Here is a 22,836-nt window from a genome sequence, read left to right as displayed (position 1 = left end):
TGTACCAAGAAATTGATCTCTGATGACCATTTGAGGGTGCAAAAAGCCATATCCATTCATGGAATGGCTGCATCCAGCCTGAGACTTGCCTCAGGTGTTTCTTTGATGTGATCATGGGGATAGAGAGAGGATGGGTCTTCTCTGGTGCTTTCACTTGTGTTCAGGTCCCATTAATCTGCTTTTAGCTGCAGCCACAGTAGTGGTACCTGGTTTTAGCACCCTTTCTCCCGTTTACCCAACTGGAAGGAGCTGTGCTTGCCCCTGCCAGCTGCAGCTCTGCTCTCCTTCTCCTCAGCTTACTGTAAGGGCATAACTTACAAAAGTGACTGCTTAAAGGGTAAGCCAGCAGGCACATGCTGCAGTTTTTGTGTGCAAAGCACTGACCACACTTCAGAGCTTTGCTTTTCGAATAGGCTAATCCTTCACAAACTTCAGGAACGAACCCAGGTTCAGATTCCTTTGGAATCGCCAGTGGGATACTGCATCCCCAGATACACATGTGCAGACAAGCACTCTGCATTCAGTTCTGCCGCATGGAAAAGGTACCTTGAAATGACGTTGTGCCTTGTGCACGTTTCCACTTGGGGACTACTGCTGGGCTACTGAATGAAGTGAAACAGACACAACTCTGAGGAAGAACCCACTGTAACTACAGCAATTCAGGGCCAGTTTGGTTTAGAAGAACTGAACAGTAACCCTTTCTAAGGTTTGCTTGTGTTGACACAATGTGCCAAAGTCAGAGTGCAATTAAACCCAGTGAGAGGAGGATGGAGTTGAGTGGACGTTGTTTGCTAATGGAAAGAGTCTTACTACATGCGTAAGAGGGGCTGTAATTATCTTAAAGCACTGATCAGTGTAAAAACAAAAGGCATTCAACTTACTCCCCTCCGTTAGAGAGTGAAGTCAATGGAAGTTTTCTGCTTCCTCACCCTTAACGTGCAGCATTTAGAAACCACTTCACAAAGTTAAACATTTATTAGGAATGAGAACTATTACAAAGATACCCAGAGTCTAAATATATACATGAGGTTTAAACATAGCATTTTCCTGTACCTTTAGCTATAAAAATACATTAGATTAACTGTCTCCTAATTTATAAATATAGTTCTTTTTTAACATAAAAACCCAAACCTAGTATTTCATATGAAAGCCTTGGTGTGCAATGGAAGAATATATACCCGCTAAGGGGTTATCTTAAAGTTAGTGTCTAGTGTTATATAACTTACAAAATTCAGTGTGTAGAGTCAAACCCTGATTTATACAATAAGAGATACACTGACTTTTTAAAAACTTGATTAAGAAAAAAGAGGTGAAATACATATCATACATATAAAGCCAGAATACTAGGAACTTCAGAACTTCAGATGATTTTGGTTTCAACCACTGTCCATTGAAAATACAGAGACAGGGCAAGATAACCAGCCTTTTACTGTTTGCCTTCTCCCCCTCCTGACTGCAGCCCTAGAAAACCGTCCAGCAGGCAAAAGTAAAATGTCTGAGATGCTGTTTGGACTCAAAGTGTTTTACAAAACATAGAAAGTTATTTACAATGTTCCCATTTGGCCTTTCATGGGGAAGGGAGGACATTTCCTTCACTGGATGGAGAGATTTACCTGTCTCACATGCTCGTGCTATGCACTGCTGCTGGAGGTATGTCATTTAAGAAGTTAAGCAGGGTTGAAGTGCAATTTCAGTGTTCACTAATAAGGAAGTTTAGGCTCATGCAAACATTTTCCTTACTTACCACCTCCTTCCTGCTCCAAAAAAAAAAAGGTCCACTGATGCGGCAGAACTTGTTACTGACTGAGTACATCTCTGAGCTAAGTCAGGTACTGGTTAAATCCTTGCTTGCACCAGAGAAGAGAGGTTAGACCTGCATTTCTGCTTCAGGCACTGACATCTGGAAGGCTCCAGGCAGGAATCTTTATCCATGGAGATCTGTTGATGGCTGTAAGGAACCTCTGTTGGTTTGCTCTCAGAGGACAATCCCAGCGAGATCAGCTGAACTCCCTAACAAGCTGGCACCACTAACTCCTGCATACTCACAGCTCCTGCAAACGTGGAACTTCCCATACACTTGCCAGTGGTTCTCCGGTACAGAATCAGCAGGAAGAGGAGGGGGAGTAGTGAGCCCAGGAACTGGCACCTTGTCATTAATCTCATAGTAAAGTCTGGGCATGCAAAGAAGTTACTGCAGTATGGACTAAGTCATGAACTTGGTGTGACAGCCACTCCGTGGATGCTATTCATGTACGAGCATGCTTATACAGTTCAAGGCAGTTTAGTTCTTGGTGAAGGACCAGCTACTCTGTGCTTGCCACAAGATGACAGCATTCACAGGGGCAATTACTGCAAAGCTGCTGACACATTTAAGTCCAGCCATAGCTTATTCCATGATAACTGCTTGTACACCCACAGGTGCTTGGGAGCACCTGCCTTTTCATACTGTACTTCCAGAAATGTATTTTAAGCTATATTCATACAGGATAAAAAAGCAGTGAGGAGAGCTTGTAAGTTTTACTCTGATAATAATAATTCTGGCTCAAAAAATGAAGAGATGTTCAAAAAGCCTGAAAGTTACAGAGAAAGAGCAAGCAGGACAGCTTCTTGCAGCTCTTCAGCTCCCTCCCCCAAATCAGAAGGACTGGTGTGGGATATTTTCTGTGGGATATCTACCATGCTACATGCTTAGCATTCAACTTGGTGTCATCATGGTAAGTACAGTGCAAAATCTTCTTGCAAAAAGTGCTATAGTGAAGGTTTGAAATACAATTATGACTCACTGGGAGCTAGAAGGGTTAGAAAGTCAGTACCTTGCATTTGCAGCATGTGTGCACACCAGAACATCAGGTTCCAAGGACACTTTAAAGTCTAGCTCTGTTGGGTGAAATACTGGCCCTAAAGGAGTCCTCTAGGAAACTCCCACAAATCTCATTCAGGGCCAGAATATCACCACTATGGAGAATGCATGTATCTTTAGAGAGACCAAGATAGCTCTTTCAAAGGGAATTTCTTTACAAATCCTTCCATGAAAGCTTGAAATTCTGAACTCCAGCTGCAGTCTTCACACAAACTCTGCCAACTTCAGTCATGTTGTATTAACCCAACCACTCAAGTCCATTTAAGCCAAGTGAAACCCATATAGAATCATAGAATAGTTAAGGTTGGAAAGGACCTTAGGATCATCTAGTTCCAACCCCCTGCCGTGGGCAGGGACACCTCGCACTAACGGTACCAGAAGCTTGTCTAACATGCCACTGATGTTCACGTCCTTCAGGTGTACAGTTTGAAAGCAGATGTCCTGCAAACACTGCCACAGGTAGCAGACAGATGGACAGCCAGGGACTTGTGCAGTACAAGTGTGTGCTGCGCTGCCAGTAGGGTCAGTTAAATCAGTTTTCAAAGAGCCAGTTGACAAAATGGAGTCCAGTAGATTCAGTGTTTCTAGAGGAATAAAGTTAGGTGTTTCCATTCTCCTTCCTCTCCTCCCCTCCCCTCCCCCTTGCTCTGAACAAATCCCCCAGGTGCCACATTCAGTGTCACGTTCAGGCCTTCTGCTTTCATGGGCTCTTCTGGGAGAGTTTGATGGTGACTGTTTTCACTTCGGTATATTCTGCCAAAGCATATTCACCACTGGAAGAGAAGAGAGAGGAGGGAAGGGGACCAGCAATTTTAGCTTATTAACGTGTATTCCCCTAAGATAAGAGATTTACACAAGTGCATTTTAGCCTCTGATTGTCAGCTGCTGTAAATGACATCAGGCCATTAAAACCAGATCTAAGCTAACTTATACCAGCTATCAGTTTGACCCGCTACTGCTCATAATCATGAAGCACACAAGCCTAAGTACACACAGTTACACCCCACTGTGAAAGAAACAAATGCTTGCACAAGTAGAACTGATTGATCAGGAGTAATTAAGAGCTTATAAAGCAGATGAGGGTACTCTAAAAGGCACCACTCAGGTTTTCACATCTATGCATTACATCCACACTGTACTGGCTTAGCACCTCCCTCTGCAGCATACTGCAAGCCTAATAGTTTAAAGCAAATTCAACAACATTTTCACAGGTATTGCATTCATCATCCACATATAAACAAAATACTGAGCAAAACTCACAGTTCTCTGCCATTGCCTGACATTTTAAAGCCACCAAAAGGAGCCTGTGCATAGAGCGCGTTGTAACAGTTGATCCTACAACAAAAACACCAATTGTAAAACCACAATTCAATTCCAAGGAGAAACAAGATGATGGTGACACCACCACCACCACAAAAAAGGCTGAAATCTGGCAGTTTTCTCTTTATACAGTTCATACGCTTGCAAAATCAGATTTTAGCAATAAAATCTTCTTTTGTGTCAGAAACAGAAAACATTTGAGTGGTGCTCACTCTGACCTACATCTCACTTCATAGTCTCTAATGGCAAAGACATTCGTGCTTGAGCTGGAATTTATGCTGCATTCAGAGCTGTGCTTAAAATAAATAGTACAACCTATTCCCTAATTTAATGAAGCACATTCTGCACTGAACATGTTTACTCAGAAAGCTGTCTATAAACACTCATGAGCAGCCCCACCGTCCACTTCCAGGTATAGAAAAAAGTTGGACTGCATTAGACAATTGTGTTATAGTAAAATGGAAGTGCCAGGCATTTCTCTATAGATATTAGCAAAAAGCTAAGGCAGATACTTCCTCAGCATCTCAGTAAGATCAAATGACTGAAGAGAGACAGCCATGGCTTGGTACTGTAGGACTGCACCTTCATGTATGTACAGCATGTATATCCTTCAAAGCCTAACATCCCATTTTCATGTAAATGTTACTCAGAGGCAAATTCTTCTGATGCCAAGTCTTGAAATCAATCCTCTGTAGGTATCAAAGTCAGATCTCGGATCAAATTCCTACCTTAAGCAGGGAAAAAAAAAAAAAATCAGGATTCCTTCTTTAAAATGATTCTAATATGAAATAAGTAATTTTATAGGCAAAAAATAGCTAATCTTTCTGACAGTGGTGTGATGCCATCTACCGTCCATGCTGATTTGTGCAGCTAAGACCCATCTGATGCTTCTTCCTAAAGATGGTGAAAATTGCTTGCCTTCGCACACAGGATTTTGAAAGGCATCATGTCTGGTGGAACTCACTACAACCCCTACACTTCCAGGAATTTCCAGTCAAAGAACTACATCGACTGAAGGAACAAAAAGTCCATTTCTTGCCTAACTGTCTGGTCTTTACCACCTTATTTTGATGAATGGATGTTGCTTTTAAGCAGGATATTAGGAATTAAGCAGACTAATACATCTTAGCTGTGGCACATACACAGGATTCCAAATCATACTCCCTCTCCGCTCCCAGGAAACAAAATCCCAGCCCACACTCTGGTCCCACACTGCTTACCAGACTGTTCCTGACTGCAGTGCTGAAGCTAGTGTTAATGCTCTGTCCAGATTCTTTGTGAACACTGCAGCTGTGAGTCCATACTCAGTACTGTTGGCTCTTCTTATGACCTCTTCTATACTCTTGAACTTCATAATTGGCTGAACTGGCCCAAAAATCTGCACAAAGTGAGGAAAGCCTTTGCTATTCGTGGCAATTTTGAAGTAATCACAATCAGGTGCTTTGTTTGGATACTGTATTTAAAATGTTACATCCTGGTCTTCTAGAAGTTACTGATAGTCCTTAAAACTTACTAATCAAACTGACTTCAAAGGAAGTACAGTGATGTGCTACAGTAGCTAATACAAGCTAAGATCCAACAACTAGCAGATCATTTGTAATAATCAGAATAAGCAGAGTAAGATCTGGACAAGTTTCAAATGATTCATCCTTACTCCATTTATAACTCTCCTTTTGAACTCAGAAGTTAAGTGTACTCAAGTAGTAATTCATATATTTCAAGGATTGCAAGTTTTCTTCCTTGGTTTGAACTCTGATTTTGTCACTGTATGCAGTTTATTTGCATGCAGTGCATTTACCAGCATGTTTGACCACAAACTTGGCTTCCCAGATTGCCAGGATAAGGGCAGCAAGCACACACAGTGCTTCCCGACTTCTGGATGGTGACTCTTACCATGTACAGTATCAAAGGTGAGGCCTTTTTCTGGCCTCCATGGTCTTGCAGTATAATAAACCCTGAGCTAAGGTGAGATACAGTCTTGCTTGGGCCACCTTGAGGGCCAGGCTGAGCAGTTTGCCTGGCCTTTAGGCTCATGTAAGTGTTTATAAACACCTTCGTTTTGGAAGATCCAGGTACTTAACTTGACCCTAGGCAAAGGATGAACGTACATTTGCAACAAAACTGAGAATGAATGAAACTGGATAACCTTCATGAATTGTGACTTGGGATTTGGAGTCAGTTCATTACAGAAAGGCCTGTCACAGGATTTTCAGCTGTTATTCCCTCTATTTTTAGACTGTAACTCATGCCCAGACTGACTGATAGCTTTCCCAGGTTCCTCAGAGATGCTATGGCAGACCTGAGACATTAAACATTTTGTCAGGAGCGAACAGTAAGCAGCCCCATAAAAAGCAGTAGGCTAAACTATAAAAAACAAGTGCCAGTTAGACTTTGGCAACTATTTATTTTCCTTTGGGGAACATGATGAAAAGTAGCTTAACTTCTATTTCAAAGGAATATTACGGGACCTAATCACATACAGCTTGTTCAATTTTTCTGCATATGAATAATGAAAGCCAGAGTATTAGAGCTGCACTTTGCTGGTTTTGACCATGTTTTCAAAGAGGAAAAAAAACATAGAATCATAGAATAGTTAGGGTTGGAAAGGACCTTAAGATCATCCAGTTCCAACCCCCCTGCCATGGGCAGGGACACCTCACACTAAACCATATCACCCAAGGCCTTGTCCAGCCTGGCCTTGAACACTGCCAGGGATGGAGCATTCACAACCTCCCTGGGCAACCCATTCCAGTGCCTCACCACCCTAACAGGAAAGAATTTCCTCCTTAGATCCAATCTAAACTTCCCCTGTTGAAGTTTTAACCCGTTACCCCTTGTCCTATCACTACAGTCCCTAATGACCCCTAAGTGGTCAATCCCAGGAGGTTTCACCATGAGAACAGAATCAGGGACCATTTCAGATGTTAAGGCTACTTGAGAAAAGTTCTTCAGTGGCAGAATAGCAGGGCCATTCCTTCCCTCCTCACCAGCTTCAGCTCCCAGATTTCTTGTCCCACCTTTCTGCAATAAAGCAACTCCTTTTTTACTAAGTAGTGGAGCAAGAACACACATCATCCTGTCTTCTCTCACGCTGAATCAGCATGTACCATAGCTGAGCAATTTCAGGTCCACTCAGTAGGAGGTGCGTGAGAACACATCTGTGTAGAGTGGGAGAACTTAACTGTCTTCGGAAAACTTGAAAACTTCAGGGCAAAGGAGACACAGATTGCTCCAGCCTGCCACAGTTACAGTTATTTTTATTCATCTATATTTAAAATCAAGGGTTCAGACAGAAACCCTTCCATTACCACTAATTCTTATTCAGAAGCAGTGTTTACCTAGGTAAGGCATGCACCTGTATGTTGCATTATAGAAAGTTTTCCTGAAATGAGACCCAAAAGCCTTAGGGTAGTGTTATCTACTATGTTTTCATCTGGTTTATTAAGGTCCACTAGATACGCTCAGAGGGGCTACTTTCCTTTTGGAAAACCATACAAAATGAGGGAAAGCTGCAAGGCATTAGGAAGGGCTGCAGACACCTATCCATTGCACAAAAATTGCTGGTAAAACATTTTGACAGGAGTTTTTGCCTGTTCTGTTCTTCTCCTTTTCCTCCCACAATTCCCCCCGTATGCACATACACTCCAGATTGAAGCTCACCTTGCAGATACTTCATTAGTAGAATAGATTTCAGCATTAGGCAGTTAAGACACTGAAATAAGTGAAATTTCTATTCTCCTCAGGTTTTCACTTCAACCTACAAGCATACCTCTTTCCTTTCCCATTTAAATGCATATATAGGTTCAGGTGACTTGTACTGTACCTCTTCTTTGGCGATACGCATGTTGTCAGTGACCTCTGAAAACACAGTGGGCTTTATAAACAGGCCTCTGTCTTCAATGGCAAGACCCCCACACTCCAGCTTAGCTCCTTCTTTCTTCCCACTTTCTATCAGCTCCAGGATTTTATCAAACTGGTTTTGGTCAATCTGTCAGACACAGAAGGAAAAGAAACAGACAACAGTGCCTTTATTATTACTGTTCCAGAGACTGGAGTCATTGCATGTGGCCCAGGGGCACATTTCAGGGCACTGTCAAAGCGGGTGAGTTTGTATCTCATTCTATGATACAACAGTCAGGCAACAAGCAGGCTGAAAGACAGGACATAGGCATAGCCCTGAGCCACAGAAAACAGGAGGTGAAGTTACATGTGATAGTTCAGTCTGGTCTAATAGTTTGCTGCTATTTGTATGTACCCGTCCTCCACATCTTGGATATGTACTCCCATGGCTCACCTCACTCCTGCTCTGGGACTTACTGACCTTCTCCGTGCACTAACTTTAGCTTAGTAGCATCATGAGAACAGCCTGAGATAGGTTTTGCTGGGCTAGCAACCTCAGCTAACTCAGCAAGCGATCCTACCAGCAACAGAAATAGTGCAAGGGAGGGAGAATCAGCATATATAAACTATTAAGCTGACTTTGCTGTAATGTGCAGCTTCACCCACAGCTATCTGTCCCCAGCTGGAAGAGCCCAGCGAGCTCTGCCTCCAAGTCTTCACACACACACACTGGTTGACCAACCTCAAAGATAAGCCCTGTTATTGGGGTGACTTCAGAACAACTACTGCTCTGAAGCCATACTCATAAAATCATACAGATACTGTCAGGCTTCAAACGAACATGCTATTTGCATGATGGATAATTAAGAGATGAAACGCCTCATCACAGCACACTGCAGATGGTAAGACTTACATTCAGCTAAAACTAATAAAACCCTTGACAAGTTCAGAGACAAATAAAAGACTCCAAGGTGCCCTGGCAGCCTGGGAGGTTATTCTGAATGCCAGGTATCTCCACATGCTTGTACTGGTTCAATACCCCTCCCTAAGCATCTGGTTTTATTTCAGCAGGGCCAGTTGCCAATTGGGACTGTTTATATGGACTGTTCCACACTCAACTCCTCCAGATTACAGACTATATCCTGTCCTTAGTTAATCCTGGCCACACGCAATCCGAGTTGTCATGCTTTTAGACAAATATCAAAGCTTCAGGAGGGTGTCCTTGGGGTACTTCTGGTACACAGTGAAAACAGAGAACAGCACATCTCCTGCCACACAGATGTGTGCATTACATGTGTTGTGGACAGCTTGTACTAAGTGCTCGTGTTCTCTCACGCGTTAAATGCTACCCAAGAAAACACTTGGATGCTACTGCACAAGGAAATGTGTGCCCTCGTGTTGGACTAAGGGTGTCACATAGTAAGTTTGGCAGGTGTCACACACATTGTCTATTTGCCTGGTTGCTTAGCTGCCTAATGTAAATAGTTTGAAAGATCTGCAAGTGCTTTCCATCCTGGCATGTCTGTGATCCAGAGCAATCCAGTCCGTCCACTTCACATCACAGAAAACAAAACAAGGATATTTATACAGCTGTAACTTGTTGTGAGGCAAACTATAGTTAGATGAAAAGACACTGGGGAAAGAAAACATTTGTAAAAATGACATGCAAGGGTGGAACTGTTTGTCATTGTAACTAGAGCTTGCAAGGCTTGTTTAAATTCTGTCCCCTACTTCACTATTATTTATGGTTCGAGTATTGACTTCTATCACAAACACATGACCTGGTGGAGCAAATCCTGCTATTTGTTCAACTGATTCAAAAGAGAAGAAGGTTTCTAAGCATCACTGCAATGGTGAAAATCTGAGAACCGCCAAATCTTCATATCTTGCTTTATTAAGTCAAGACTTCAAGGGACAAGTTTTCCCTTTTTCAAGCCTAGCTCTTGTAATCCTATGGAATAATCACACAACCATCTGGTGGACACAGGCTCTTTCTACTTACATATTTTACTTTCATGCTTTAATCCTAAAGTAGACAAACATCTACAGTCTAAGGAAAATATTCACTATCTTAAAATGCAAACAATCAATAGGTTTTGGGCTGAACAAGTACTGGTGAGCAACTGCCATGAGGCAGCCTTGGTGCTTGTTTAATTCCAGGACTTCCACTCCACAAATCCCAGCATTTGGGGCTCTACAATAACAAAACTATTCCAGTCTTGTTCTAATCTGATCCCTGTTCTAGTCTACCAGGATGTTAGTCTCATCTAAGGCAGTCTGCTGCTCACAGTTGTATAATGCCCTGGTTAACCACTTTGTCATCTGTGCAGAATTACTTCATTACTTCCTGTGATACAGCTCACAGGAATCCAGAGTTAAAAACCCCTTGGTCTGCATTTGAGGTTGGCACTCAAACAGTCCTGATCACCCCTCAGGTTTCTTGTGGTGTCCTTTGAATTGCAGCCAGCCAGCACAGTCAGACCCATGTGAGTTTTGGAGAAGGCTCATCAGAAGCATGCCTCATTTCTGCTTAAATTTAATACTGTTTAAATTTGACCTAATTTTGATCAGAGCAGTGCATCTTATATCAGCATAACCCAATCCTGCAGCTGACACAGTGCTTTTTCCCATACCCATGGCATGAGCATCCGTGCCAGTGCACAGTAATCCACATCAGGGAGCTGACCTGAGTAAAACAACCTTTCTTGCTCACTTCCAGAAAGGCTGGATTAGACCTGAATCAGCCAGTTTCCTAACCTAGTGTGTGAGTGCAGTGCAGTATAGGAACAAACAGCTGCACACAGCACCATGTTTCTAAGCTCTTGTGGAACTGCACAGGCTGTAAAAAGTGTAAAACATTTTCTGAACTCTGTAATTGCAGGTCCTGTTGTCTCGCTATGATCATTTGGAGCTGATGTAGGACCAAAAAGATCATGGGCTACAACCACTGTCAGCCTAAAGCTGGCTCCAGCTCCTTCCCACTGTTGGGTTCTAAGCCAGTGATCATCCCAGAATGGGGTCTACACAGCAGCATGTGGCCATTTTTGTCGTGCTGTTATGTATGTTCACCCTGACACATACAGGAGAATGAAAGCAATGACCTGGATCTGAAGCAGCTGAGGCCTGACAGGGAGAGATGAAGGAGAAGATAACAGAATATTTTCCCGGGTGAGTCTTCCCTTATCCATCAGTTCAGGATAAAAATCCCTCACAGCAGAGCAGGTTACTTCAGGAACAGAGGAAAAATTTGCTCTGGAAACTTCACATTTGAACAGTAACCTGTGGGCAGGTGTGAATCTCTGCTACTTTTGGAGGCATTTTAAGCCCTTGTGACACTACATCATTTCTTTTTTCTGCTTGAATTCCTGTGTGCTGCATCTTACAGCATAGGCTCCAGACAGAGAGCAACCATAGCTGCAGAGGTGGTGGTTGTTACTTTGCACTGTCAGCCACATGAAAGCTTTGGGATTAACAGTTTCCTCTCACTCTCTTAACACCTTCCCACCTTGGGCTTGACAGCTGCATGTACAGAAGCTGAGGGGTGTGTGTGTGCCCTCTCTCTTAGGTACAAGTGGAACAGGTAAGCAAGAACAAGGAAAGAGGACAGACAGGCCATGTTTAGAATCTGACAAGACACTGCTATTCCAATGTACTACCCTCAATTATAGCTCTGTATGCAAAGTCTCCCTTAAGCAGAAAGAAGGTAAGAGCAGATCTTGAAACAGTTTGAGTGTCAGCTCATCTCTGCTGAAGCAAGTTCCAGCATGGGATTATTGTCCTAAAACTGCTGAGCACTTTGAAATCTCTTGCTAGGCAAGTTATAGGATAGGCGTAGCCCCATCATGAACAGGGGATGTACATTGTCTTATTCCACATGCATGAGGACACGCAATGAGGTTTTGCTATGCATGAAATGGGTCTAGATTCAGATAAGGAGAGGCAGATGTCCTCACAGCCATCCCTTCTCTGAGGGGATAGCGTCAAGGAAGAAAAACTCACAGTGCAGTACTAAGAACAGGAGGTCTAAGCTACAGATTTCTGGGATTCCCCCTTTATTTTTAGTAGCAAAAAGTGGCCCTTTTAGAAGATATGACCCAAGTATCATCTTCCTCCAGAGCTCTCCACCACAGCTCAGATTGCTTCAAAAGGAAAAAATGAGAGGAAGGCTCTGGAAGCATTGACAAAGCTGGCCATGACAGCAACTTGGCATGGTTCTTCCTCCTAATTCAGCTGAAAATTCTCCAAAGGATCAGAATAGGAGTAGAGGAAGAGAGGGAAAGTGGGGACTCAGGAATCCCTGGGCTCTAACTACTTGTCATCACCAACACAGCCAAGTAGCTGAATGGCCATTTCTGCAGCTGCACTCTTCTGTGCGTTGCTTCTTGTTCCAATATGCTTTGTATTAATGTACCAGGGAGTCAGCCCCTTCCATAAAGCTGGATAAGAAGTGAATTAAATACATTTGTGTTTAAAAAAATTACAACGTAACATTTCAACAGTTGTGATTAATTGATATTTAAAATAGTGAGAAAAATAAAGCCACGATACATTACTCACCCCTCAGCACTTCTGCTGGGACCATATTCATAAGGATAATATTTACACAAGGAAAATGAAACAAAACCACAACCAAACCCCAAGTAACAACTATTCTCAGGCACACAGTTACCTGGGGCCCCTGTTCAGTTCTGGCATCAAAGGGGTCTCCAACGAGTCGCTTCTTGGCATACTCCACGCTGCGCTTGACGAACTCGGGGTAGATCTGCTCCTCCACAAACACTCGAGAGGCGGCCGTGCAGCACTGCCCTTGGTTGAAGAACACGCCTTGATGGGCACATTCCACTGCCAAGTCCACTGCAACAGAGCCCAGGAGGGAAGTTAGCACATGCACAGTTCCACTTTCTCAGTGTTTCCAGGCTCGTGTTTTGCCTTTCTTTTTTGAAAGGCTCCTTAAAACAATGCTGACAATGGTCTGCACCCATTTGAAGGCACTCACAGGGCCTCATGCTGCCCCCAAACCAGATCACTTATTGCACCCCCCTTCCTGCCTTCTGACTCAAGATCTAGCTTGCCATAGCTCCTGATACTTTCTTCCACAAGGACTCACTGAGGGCAGTAACCAGCTTTTCCTTGCTGGGGGAATTCAGATATGGATTCCTAGATACTGTGCATTGGTCCCTGAAGAGTAGTTTCAGTAGTGGTTGTTTAAAAAGCAGAGTTCCCTTCTGTTGTACAGCCAGCATGGACCAGGTCCTTGCAATGCTCAGTTAGCAGATGGCACAAATACCTCTGGCTTTCAAGCTATAGTATAATGGTCTCCTCATCTGCCATAGGAATGGTGCCTGTGCTGGGCAAGAGCTCCAGCAAAGAACTGCACCTTGCCCTTGGACTGAGGTTTCCTCCAGCCTCTGGGGTGGAGGCAGTGGCAAACACCAGCCCGGCTGGCTGCCAAAAGACACAGACACACAAAAAGCACCATGCTCATAGTCTCTTACAGCAAATAAACACAGCAGCCAATACTTACAGTCTGCATCTGCACACACAATGCAGGGGTTTTTCCCTCCAAGCTCTAATGTCACCCTTTTGAGGTTGCTTTTAGAAGCAGCTTCCTTGATCAGTTTCCCAACCTGTAGCATTGAAACACAAAAAGGATGATTCCCTGAAAGTCTTAACTAGGTGTGTCAAGTGTGATGCTAACAAGGGTAGAACTGGTGAGATTTATCTGCCCACCCTCTCCTGAAGGGAAGGATTTACTCTGCTGACAGAATGTAACCAAAGTAATGACAAACTAAAGGTTTCCCCCATCCCCCACCAGAAAAATTGTTTCATATCACATTTTCCTCCAAATCTGTGCTATTTTTTTTTTTTTAATACTGTTAACACCAAACCAGCAATTTCTCTTTCCATTTAAAAAACACGGAATTCCTCACAAGAGCAGCATAAATCAAGCATCAGAATCACTTAGCAATCTAATTTTGTTAGAAACAGTATTGGCTAAAACTATTTGGGAACATCAGTTGTTAAGGCAGGTTATTTTTTTAAGTGTGACCTTATATTTGAATGTCCTCCCTCATTGTGCAACTGATTTTCTTGTATTTTACTTTTGCATGTGACAATCCTCTCTTTATTTCTGCCTCAAAATTACCCTGGAGCGGAGCTGTGAGCAAGGAAAGCATGGGGCAGCTTCTGGCAGTTATAGGTCTGCATTACTCATGTTTTGCTTTTGTATCTGGAGCAAGGCTCCTGAACCTAGCGGTACAGATCACTTCTAGACACTCAGCAGCCCAGTCCTAGAGAGAGCAGAAATAAGTGATGCATCATGGTGCAGATACACATAGCTTCACCAGAGGCATTCCTACAAGCTAGCTGGCTGAAGAGGAGTAATGTTAATATACTAAGGGAAAGGAAGAAATCTAGATGGGAAACTTCTCGTGGAGTTTAAGCTTGGTGTTTCCAGGCTGGCCCTGAGCCCAAGCTGGGGCTTAAGAACTAAGTCAAAATATATTTTGAATTAGCTTCACTTCCTGGCTCAGAAACAGTAGCGTTGTGCTGCAAACACAGTGGAGATGCAGCTGAACTCACAGATGGGCGGAGGGGGAAGAAAACACTTTTAAATTACACATGCATTAGCAAAGAATCTGTCTCCCTCGGTGTTTCCTGCACACCCATGGATTAGGAAGACAAGCACAATGTCTGTAAGAGATTTTTGCCTACAGGCTCCAGCAGCTGAGATTTTCCTCCCCCTCCTAATCCACTGGATACTCCTTTTTCATTAAAAACCCAAACAGATCCATGTGGGCTGGATGAGTCTATAAGCTCTATTGTTTTCACACAGCCAGCGTCTCATCTGGGCTAAAAGTTTCTGATCTAGGCTTTGGAGAGAGCATGTAACTGGGTAAACTCCTAGATTAGACCAACTACCAAGACAGTAAAAGCTCATTGTGAACTTTTACTTTACTGTGTTCATGTTTGTTTCCTTGATCCCTCTACAGAAACAGGGGCTTAACACACCTTCTCCTATGGGATAAGCGAAGCAATTAGCATATACTCAAAGCCACTAGATGGTACTGTTGTTAAACGCAGCAGCTTTTGAGTGTTTAGTTACTTTTACCGACCAAGAGTACCATTCAATGCAATTTGTCAACATTATACATTTAGATTACACTCTGCAATTAGGAGGATAGACATAAGAACCGATGAATTCGGTAACTGCCCACCCAGAATAATGTTTCTCAGAGAAATAAAAGGGAACAGACTGTATTTGCCTCAACGGCACCCACTGGTGTCAGCATTTCCATTCTTTGGACAGTCCCTCTCTTCAGAGGGTGAGTATATGTTGCAAAGAAAATCTAGAGCACTGAGTGGGAAAGGGTTCACATATCTAAGCAAGCTTTTGTTTGAGGATTTTCTCTTTGCATATCAGAGCTGTGCTCAATTCCATGGACAAGGCCAAGCTATGTGGTCCTTTCCCCCATGTAGGGCAGCTATAGGTGTCTGACAAAAGAGAGGTCTCACTTCCAAACGTTCTCATAACCAAAGCAGCTGTAGCTATTTACAGGAAGAAAGCGAATAGAAGGTGCTTTACTGTACAGGTCTCAAAAGCAGCTCAAATGTTAATCCCATCCACGTCAGCAGAGGAAGCCTTGGGCACAGAGCCATGTATTTATTTAAGTCGTAGTTCCTCAGAGGTAACTGAAGCTGAAGAAGAATTGTTCAGGGCTCTGACTGACATGTTTTCCATCTGCACATGCTTGCAGGGCAGGACTGGCAGGGAAACTTGCCCAGAAGCTCCATCAGGTCAATGACATGATGCTAAGACTGCCAGCCTCCCCAGGAGACTCCTTACGTCAGAACATCTATTAGTTACAGTTCTTACAGAAATGGGGTGGTTTAGCAAAACCCAGTTTAGAGATGTGGGATTATCACTAGCACAAGGACCTCAATTAGACAAATCCCAAACACTTCTGAGAAATCCTGTCACATGGAACGTGATGGAAATTGGTGTTGGCTATACAGAAATCACTGGCATTTCATTGGTCCAGTCTTTACTTGGCTGACAGTTTTAGAAGAGAATGCAAAAAGGAACAGCAAGTGTTCTATGAGGAGTCCATCACCTACCTTTGTTGATCCAGTAAAAGCAATTTTATCAATGCTGTGATGGGTAGAAATGGCAGCTCCAGCTGTGGGGCCGTAGCCTGGCACAATGTTCACCACACCTGGAGGGAAACCCACCTAAAACAGAGGTTAAATACAGCTCTGTAGAGAGATTACAAGCACTGTGGAGCTGACTCTGCACTCCAGAGAGTGCAGTTCAGTTCTCAGGAAGCTTGAATTAGTTGTACTGTGCTCCTTGTAATTAAGAATTGCGAGTTGCGGACAAGGAGCCTATACGAGATTCATCCCTGTTTTCCAGGCTTTCCAGTAACATGACTACGTGCTACCAGCTGGAGTAGACGTGGGTAGAACTAACAGCCATGCTTAGGAAATGCCAAGTTTCAGTAAGAATTCTTGGAGAAGTCCCAGTTTCAAGTCAAGAGTGAAATCTTCTGACCAAACTTGGCCCCCAGCTACTGCTGTGCAGCTGGAGCCAAGGGATAACTCAATGAAAGTTTGTTTTGAACAAAGGTTGACATTTGTGGTTCTTCAGGGGCCAGAGGGATTAAGAAGTCAGTAAAACCTCACTAGATGATGGGGCTAATAAAACAGGAACACAAAAGCAGATGGTAACAGACGTATGCCAGTTTCCACCGCATTTACAACCTAGATTAGGCAACTAGTAATTTTGCCAAAAGAGACAAATGGCAAAACGCTAGGTGAAATTCTAACGTGAGGAGAAGTGTGGGACTTACCGGTCTGGTTTTATTTCCTGAAATAAGAGTTTCAAAGATTATGCGTGTCTAGGTCAGCCCTCCCCTACTACTGATTGTGCAAGGTTGTTTTCCCTGCAATTTCTAACAATGGAATTGCAGGGTATTAAATGTTCACTTCATTTACTGTGGCTTTTTAATGTCAAAACTCAATAAAAGCAATTGCTCCTTCCCAACACATAAAAAAATGGAAGTAATTGCTCATGTTAGCTTCTTTTTTTCCCCACTTTTTCTTCTCATAAATTGGCAGGGTAGTCAGGTTTCTTCTATGGATGTGACAGTAATAAAAGGGAGTTGAACAGAGTTTGCATCTTGGCTAATGAGTTTTCAAGAAAGCACTGCATGTCAAACTGTGCAAGTAATGCTGTCTGGAGTCAGCAGCAAAGCCACAGGGAAGTAAAAAAACTGGTTCAGGTCACCCTGAACCAAAAAGTTTTTTCTGTTTTTTTCAGCAAAAAAGAAAGGCAAAATGCTTTGGTTGACCCAAAATGATTTCATTGAACCTAAGACACAGCTTTTGCGTTAACATCTTCTGCATCCTTTTAATGAGGGGGGAAATATGTATAAAAATGAACTTATTCTTCTGAAAAGCTGCAAAGAATTGAGCTGATTTGGGGTGGAGAAAGGAGCATCTTCAAGTAAAACAATTCTGCTCTAATTACACTTCTGCCTTGAAGGACAAGTGTGAGGAACAGGCAGCTTAGAATTTCAGCTCAAAAGAAACTGATTTTGTCAGATTTGAATTGGGTTTTCTGGGGGAATGCTTGTGTTTGGGGGGCTGTATGTCAGTGGAAGAAGTGGTGGCTGACTAGAAGTCATGGTAACTGCATTCTATGCTCCTTCATCTTGTGTAATCTTCTTAAGTCATTTAACTGTAGGAGACAATTAACTGGTAGTATTTTTGCACTGCCTTTCCTGAAGAGCCCTAAGTGTCAGTTATTAACATATCCTGTATTCTCCCATGCTAAGCCAAGAGCAGACAAAGCCATCATTATCATTTGACTGAGCGTAACAGACTTTTCCAGCTGAGAGGCAAAAGTTTATCTACAACCTTTTCAGTTTTCCTCACAATGAGTTATACATGTAGTTGTAGGAAGCTGAAGTACTGAGCAGTGCTGGAAGTACCCTGCACCTCTCACCACCTCAGGATGGTTAATAGGTCTGAGGGCACCTGAGATCCTACCTGACAAACCCTAAACCAACATTTTGGAATCCTAACCTATGGTCTTCCCTTTATGTCAGTACGGAGTTGGCTTTACAGGCCAGATGTAGCTAACTTGTTCTATGAACTGCAGAAATGACGAAGAATTGTTTCCCATGGCACTCTGTCTTGGTTGAATTATCCCACTTAAAAATGGTATAAACATAACACTGCTGTAAAAACATACTCTTTTTGTCCCATTGTCTGAGAAAACTGAGCTGTATTCTTTCTGTCATTTGGGAAAGGGGAAGACAGGGCAGAGGAATAAAAGCATCAGTTTTTCTCTCTGCAGCTTTCCTGAGAAAGGAGAAAAACCTCCAGGTTTTGTGATCTTTGCTACCTCCCAGCCACAAAGGCCTTTGTAAGAAAAGACCAAAGACACAGGTTGCTCTCCCTTTCCTTTGTGAGGCTTTAACATCTTTAAAAGCTAAAACCCTACAGTTTCAATTCAAAATACAGCTTTGCTTAAGACCTTAAAAGAACAGCACCTAGACAGGATGTTCAGATTTCCTTACCTCCTTGATCAGCGAGCCAATGTACAGCGATGTGAGAGGAGTTTGTTCAGCTGGCTTGATAACCAAAGTGTTTCCACAGCACAGCGCTGGTGCCATCTTCCAAACCAGCATCAGCAATGGGAAATTCCACTGCAAGAACACAGGGCCGATCAGCTCAGCCTGGCACAGTCACCTACCCACCTTCACACAGCACAGGGAGAGAAAGAAGCAACTGGGAGAACAGCCACAAAGAGAAGTGGCTGCTTACAAATCTGTTTGCTTGGACCACGGGGTATAACTTCCTTGATTTCCCCTTGAGATCCCAAATATTGCTGGCAGCCCTCAAGCTAATCCTGTAAGTTGGACAAAGCTCTGCATGATGTGACCTCATTCTTTACAGGAGTTTGAGCACACTTTATATAGGATTTTGGCTGTTCACAGGAATTGTGTTGGAAACAGCGTCCTGATGCATCACTTCTGCACAGTGTCCTTATGTAGGGAATTACAGGGTTCAACTGCTCATTGAAAAAAAAAAACATTTTTCTGTGTTAGCTACTGACTGTGTAGTTCAGACTTATATGATCTCACTCAATTCCAGGTTTATAACAAGGAAACTGCAGTGGGTTGTTCAGTTGTGGAAATCCAGGGGAGGTCTTATACTCCCTTCAAATTGTAAATTGCTCCTTTCCAATTAGTTTACCTATTAGGAATTAGGAACCAGTCCACATGAGTTTCCTCTGTGCTAATCTCTTTCATGGTCGTATGTATTTGTAGACCTTGGAGCCTAAGCAAGAAGTGGAAAAATCAAGCTCACACTAAATCTCAGAAAGGTCATTTGGCAGCAGAAAGGATTTCTTCATTAAAAATCATTAATGCTGCTTTAGGGATGATGGAAGCAGGCCAAGAGTAAGGGGACTTATTCTCTAGACTCAAGCCAAGGGCCTTCAGCTATCAACAAAGAAGCCAAATATGTTGGGAATCTACAAATTCACATTTACAAATAAATTAGCAATGTAGCTTTTCAGAGATGAGCTCTGTTCTAACCCAGCAGCCCTGAGACAAAGCAGAATTTAGCCTAATTCTTCAAATTGCCTCTCCCTCTTTCCCAGACCTGCTATTTCAGTGATCTCCAATGGCCACATCCCATGATTTGCCCATTTGTCTTTTTCTCCTAAGCCTTCTTGAAGGCCTGACTTTGCAGCTTGAGCCATCCACATCTAATCTTCTTTTCTAGACTTTCAGAGTCTAGAATGACATAACTCCATTAGGAGCTTTCTGTTGCAGCATGGCCGGTGAAAGTAACAGTGAAGGACTCCACTGCTGCCTCATGATATCACCTAGGGATAAAAAACTTCCCTTGCTAAGAACATTGGCTTCAATATAGTCAAGCCACAGGAAAAAAGGGAGGACTGGTAATTGGTGGAGGGAGACATATGCTTAGTGACAGAATCTCTTTAAATCAAGTAGGAATATACAAACCCACAGACTGCTGGTGTTAGAGATCAAACTGTGGAAAGAATTGAAGGGGATTTGTTCTAAGTAAACTGAAGACAGATGTGGTTTTGTTGACCCCAATCATCCTTTTTACAAACACGCTGTTGAACTTGAGTCAAATTTGGTTCTGTACTTTCTACTGTATTTATGGTTGAGGGAGGGGCAACCTGAAATATTAGAAGTCCTACTATGTCCCCTTAAAGTGACCTTCCAAAGCATCCTACATGTAGGATTTTAAATGGATAGTTCCCAAAGCATTGCTGAGTACCAAAGGTGGCTGAGTGTGTCAGGGAGATACCTTTTTATTTGTGATCTATGAGAAGAACCTGATGGTTTGATCTGAAGTCTTAAATTCTAGTCAGTCACAAGCAGTCACATTGCTTGGTCAGCAGACAAGCTGTGCCAAAATCATCAAACCAAACAACTGACAAGTAGTACCAACCATCTCCCACTTTGCCTCACCCTCATGCTGCTAAATAGAATGCACCATCTTGTCACCAGGATATAAACTCAGCTCTGCTGGAGGAAAAAGCAAAATTTCCCCAGATATCTTTGGGAACTGGTCCAGAGCTGGTATTCCCAAGGTCCAGCAAATCCAACGCCCCACATGCATTTCTTTCAGTCTCTCCTATAACCTTATCCCAAAGGCAAAAATCTTCCATGGACTCTTACTGATCCAAGTATCCAAACAGAGAATCTTGGCACACCACCATTTGCCTCATGACCTGTAGGCTACCACATTCAAAGCATTTTACAACTAGGAGGGAACAAACTCAATCTCCTGTGTAGTTGTAAAATCTTCCTGGATGTCTATTAAAACAGAGCAAGCAATACACACTAAAACTGGAGGTATTCCAACTAGCCACACTGTCCTCTCAGCAGAGAATGAGACCTCAAGGAACAGAAAACTATTCAGTGAGATTTAATCACAGAAAGCTCGGAGAACAGTCAAGCATTATGAATAATAGATATGATTTAAAACTATGCATCAGCACTAGGCAGCATAAAGCTGTCACACATAATGACATCCCAGCAGTGCAAGAGTCAGAGAGCTCTGACTGGCCTCTAGTGACTGGTGTCAGCCTTAAGAGGACCAGAGCATCTGATTAGGAGACCCACCTTTCCACTGCAGAGGACTTCGTGTTGCCAAGAGCAATTGGCATGAGGGTAAACCAAGAAACTACATCAGGCAACTGAGATGGAAGTTCCCTTCAGAACAGCTGTACTTAACTGGGAAGCAAATGGCTGCAGTATAAGATGGGGAGTGCAAGTGTAATTCTTCCAGTTCTAAGAGAGATAAAGGGCACCATCACTGCTACTTACTGGAGTTATAGCTCCACAGACACCCATTGGTTCATGCCTGGTAAAACAGACAAAATTGTCATCTGCAAGACAAAAGAATGAAAGACCAGTCAAAATCCTTGCTGCTACAGGAAGACTGTAACACAACTGCACACTAACAGGCTGGGGACAGAACTAAAACCATATTAGACAAAGAACCCTATATCTGTTTATCATAACTCATGCCCCTGGGCCACCCCAGGTGGATGAAGATCTCTGAGAACAGGTCTTGTGTTAGCTCAAAAGCCAAATACTGCTCATGGTCACAGTGGAGCCTTTAAAACCAGAGGTTCAATTCTTTCTGCAGACTCCCTGTGTTGAGGCTAAGGGGAGGATAACTCCCACACTGAAAAGCCAGCACAAATTTAATTGAGACTGCTCCCCACTGGAAGAAGCAAAGCACTTGTCTCCCTGAGGGAGAGAGTTTTTAAAACCCATTTTGTACAGGAATCATACTCAGTGTAACAGGAATTGCATTTGCAGTAAGAAATCACAAAGAGATGAAACTCTGGACTAGCGTAATACCATTCATCTTAAAATACTGCTATTCTTCTTTCAAAGGAAAAACAGGGAGGACTCTTTCCTTATAAATTCACTCTTGCTGAAAACCTGCTTTCATTGGGAAGATCTGACAGAAAACATGAACATTTCTAATTACAGTTTTTGGAAGTGATCTCAAATCAGGACAAATGAGCAATGTCCAGGCAAGCAAAGCTTCCCATCACTCTGAATGAGGGTGACAGATCTCTGTTTATATGACTGGCATTGCTCCCTTTGCTGCCTGCACAGACTGAAACTAGTTCAGCCCTTCAGAGCCCTTCCTCTGGTGACTAATTCTTGTCTGCAGTGCCTGTCCTTCGTCCAGCCTCAGTGATTACCCACATGCAGGAACAAAACAGGCTGATTCTGAAAATACATGGGCATTCATTGTCTTGTTCTCCCCAAAACTGTATTTGAACTCATACAGCTGAGACACAGTGTTCTCTCTGTCCCTGCCACAGCAGTGCAGTGGGACTGCTCCAGCTCTGCAGCCTAGGAAACACTCTGGGAGAAGTTTGAAGTGTCAGAAAACTTAAGAGGGTCCCTCCAAGAGCTCAGGATTTGGCTCCTGAGAGAAGGCAACATCTCAGACCTTCTCTTTAATAACATTTAAGATAAAGCACTACATACTATCTCTAAACATCTGTAAGTGAGCACTGTCAAGGATGCAGGAACATCAGTGAGGTGGGAAACACTGGTGGATTCCACCCTCTGCCACATCTGTCTGCCACCTAGAACAGCACAAACTCTGCTCCCTTTATACAATTCTCCCTAGAAACCTCCATCCTTACACTCTCCAGCATCTTAATTCATTTCAGTGATACCCAATGAGTAAACTCCCCTATAACCTGTGGCTTTTTTCTTTAAAATTTAGCCTGA

At 43.0% G+C, this 22,836-nt stretch overlaps 1 protein-coding gene across 2 annotated transcripts in view; it reads right to left on the bottom strand.

The window, feature by feature from the left end:
- Nucleotides 1–2,997: 2,997 nt before the first annotated feature.
- Nucleotides 2,998–22,836, bottom strand: part of ALDH1A3 (aldehyde dehydrogenase 1 family member A3) — a 31,532-nt gene continuing 11,693 nt past the window's right edge. For both annotated transcript variants that reach the window (XM_062642531.1, XM_062642532.1), the window contains exons 5-13: nt 21,400–21,461; nt 18,604–18,732; nt 16,139–16,252; nt 13,545–13,647; nt 12,690–12,874; nt 8,004–8,168; nt 5,401–5,558; nt 4,121–4,195; nt 2,998–3,633 (exon numbers count right to left, since the gene is read on the bottom strand). In XM_062642531.1, coding sequence (XP_062498515.1) covers nt 3,561–3,633; nt 4,121–4,195; nt 5,401–5,558; nt 8,004–8,168; nt 12,690–12,874; nt 13,545–13,647; nt 16,139–16,252; nt 18,604–18,732; nt 21,400–21,461 — 1,064 coding nt within the window. In that variant the 3' untranslated portion in view covers nt 2,998–3,560. The remainder of the gene's footprint in view (nt 3,634–4,120; nt 4,196–5,400; nt 5,559–8,003; nt 8,169–12,689; nt 12,875–13,544; nt 13,648–16,138; nt 16,253–18,603; nt 18,733–21,399; nt 21,462–22,836) is intronic.

The sequence above is a fragment of the Pezoporus occidentalis genome, unplaced genomic scaffold, assembly GCF_034315485.1.
Source record: "Pezoporus occidentalis ecotype Australia unplaced genomic scaffold, CSIRO_AGI_Poc_V1 ctg72, whole genome shotgun sequence".
NCBI lineage: Eukaryota > Metazoa > Chordata > Aves > Psittaciformes > Psittacidae > Pezoporus > Pezoporus occidentalis.
This window is presented reverse-complemented; position numbering and strand designations above follow the sequence as displayed.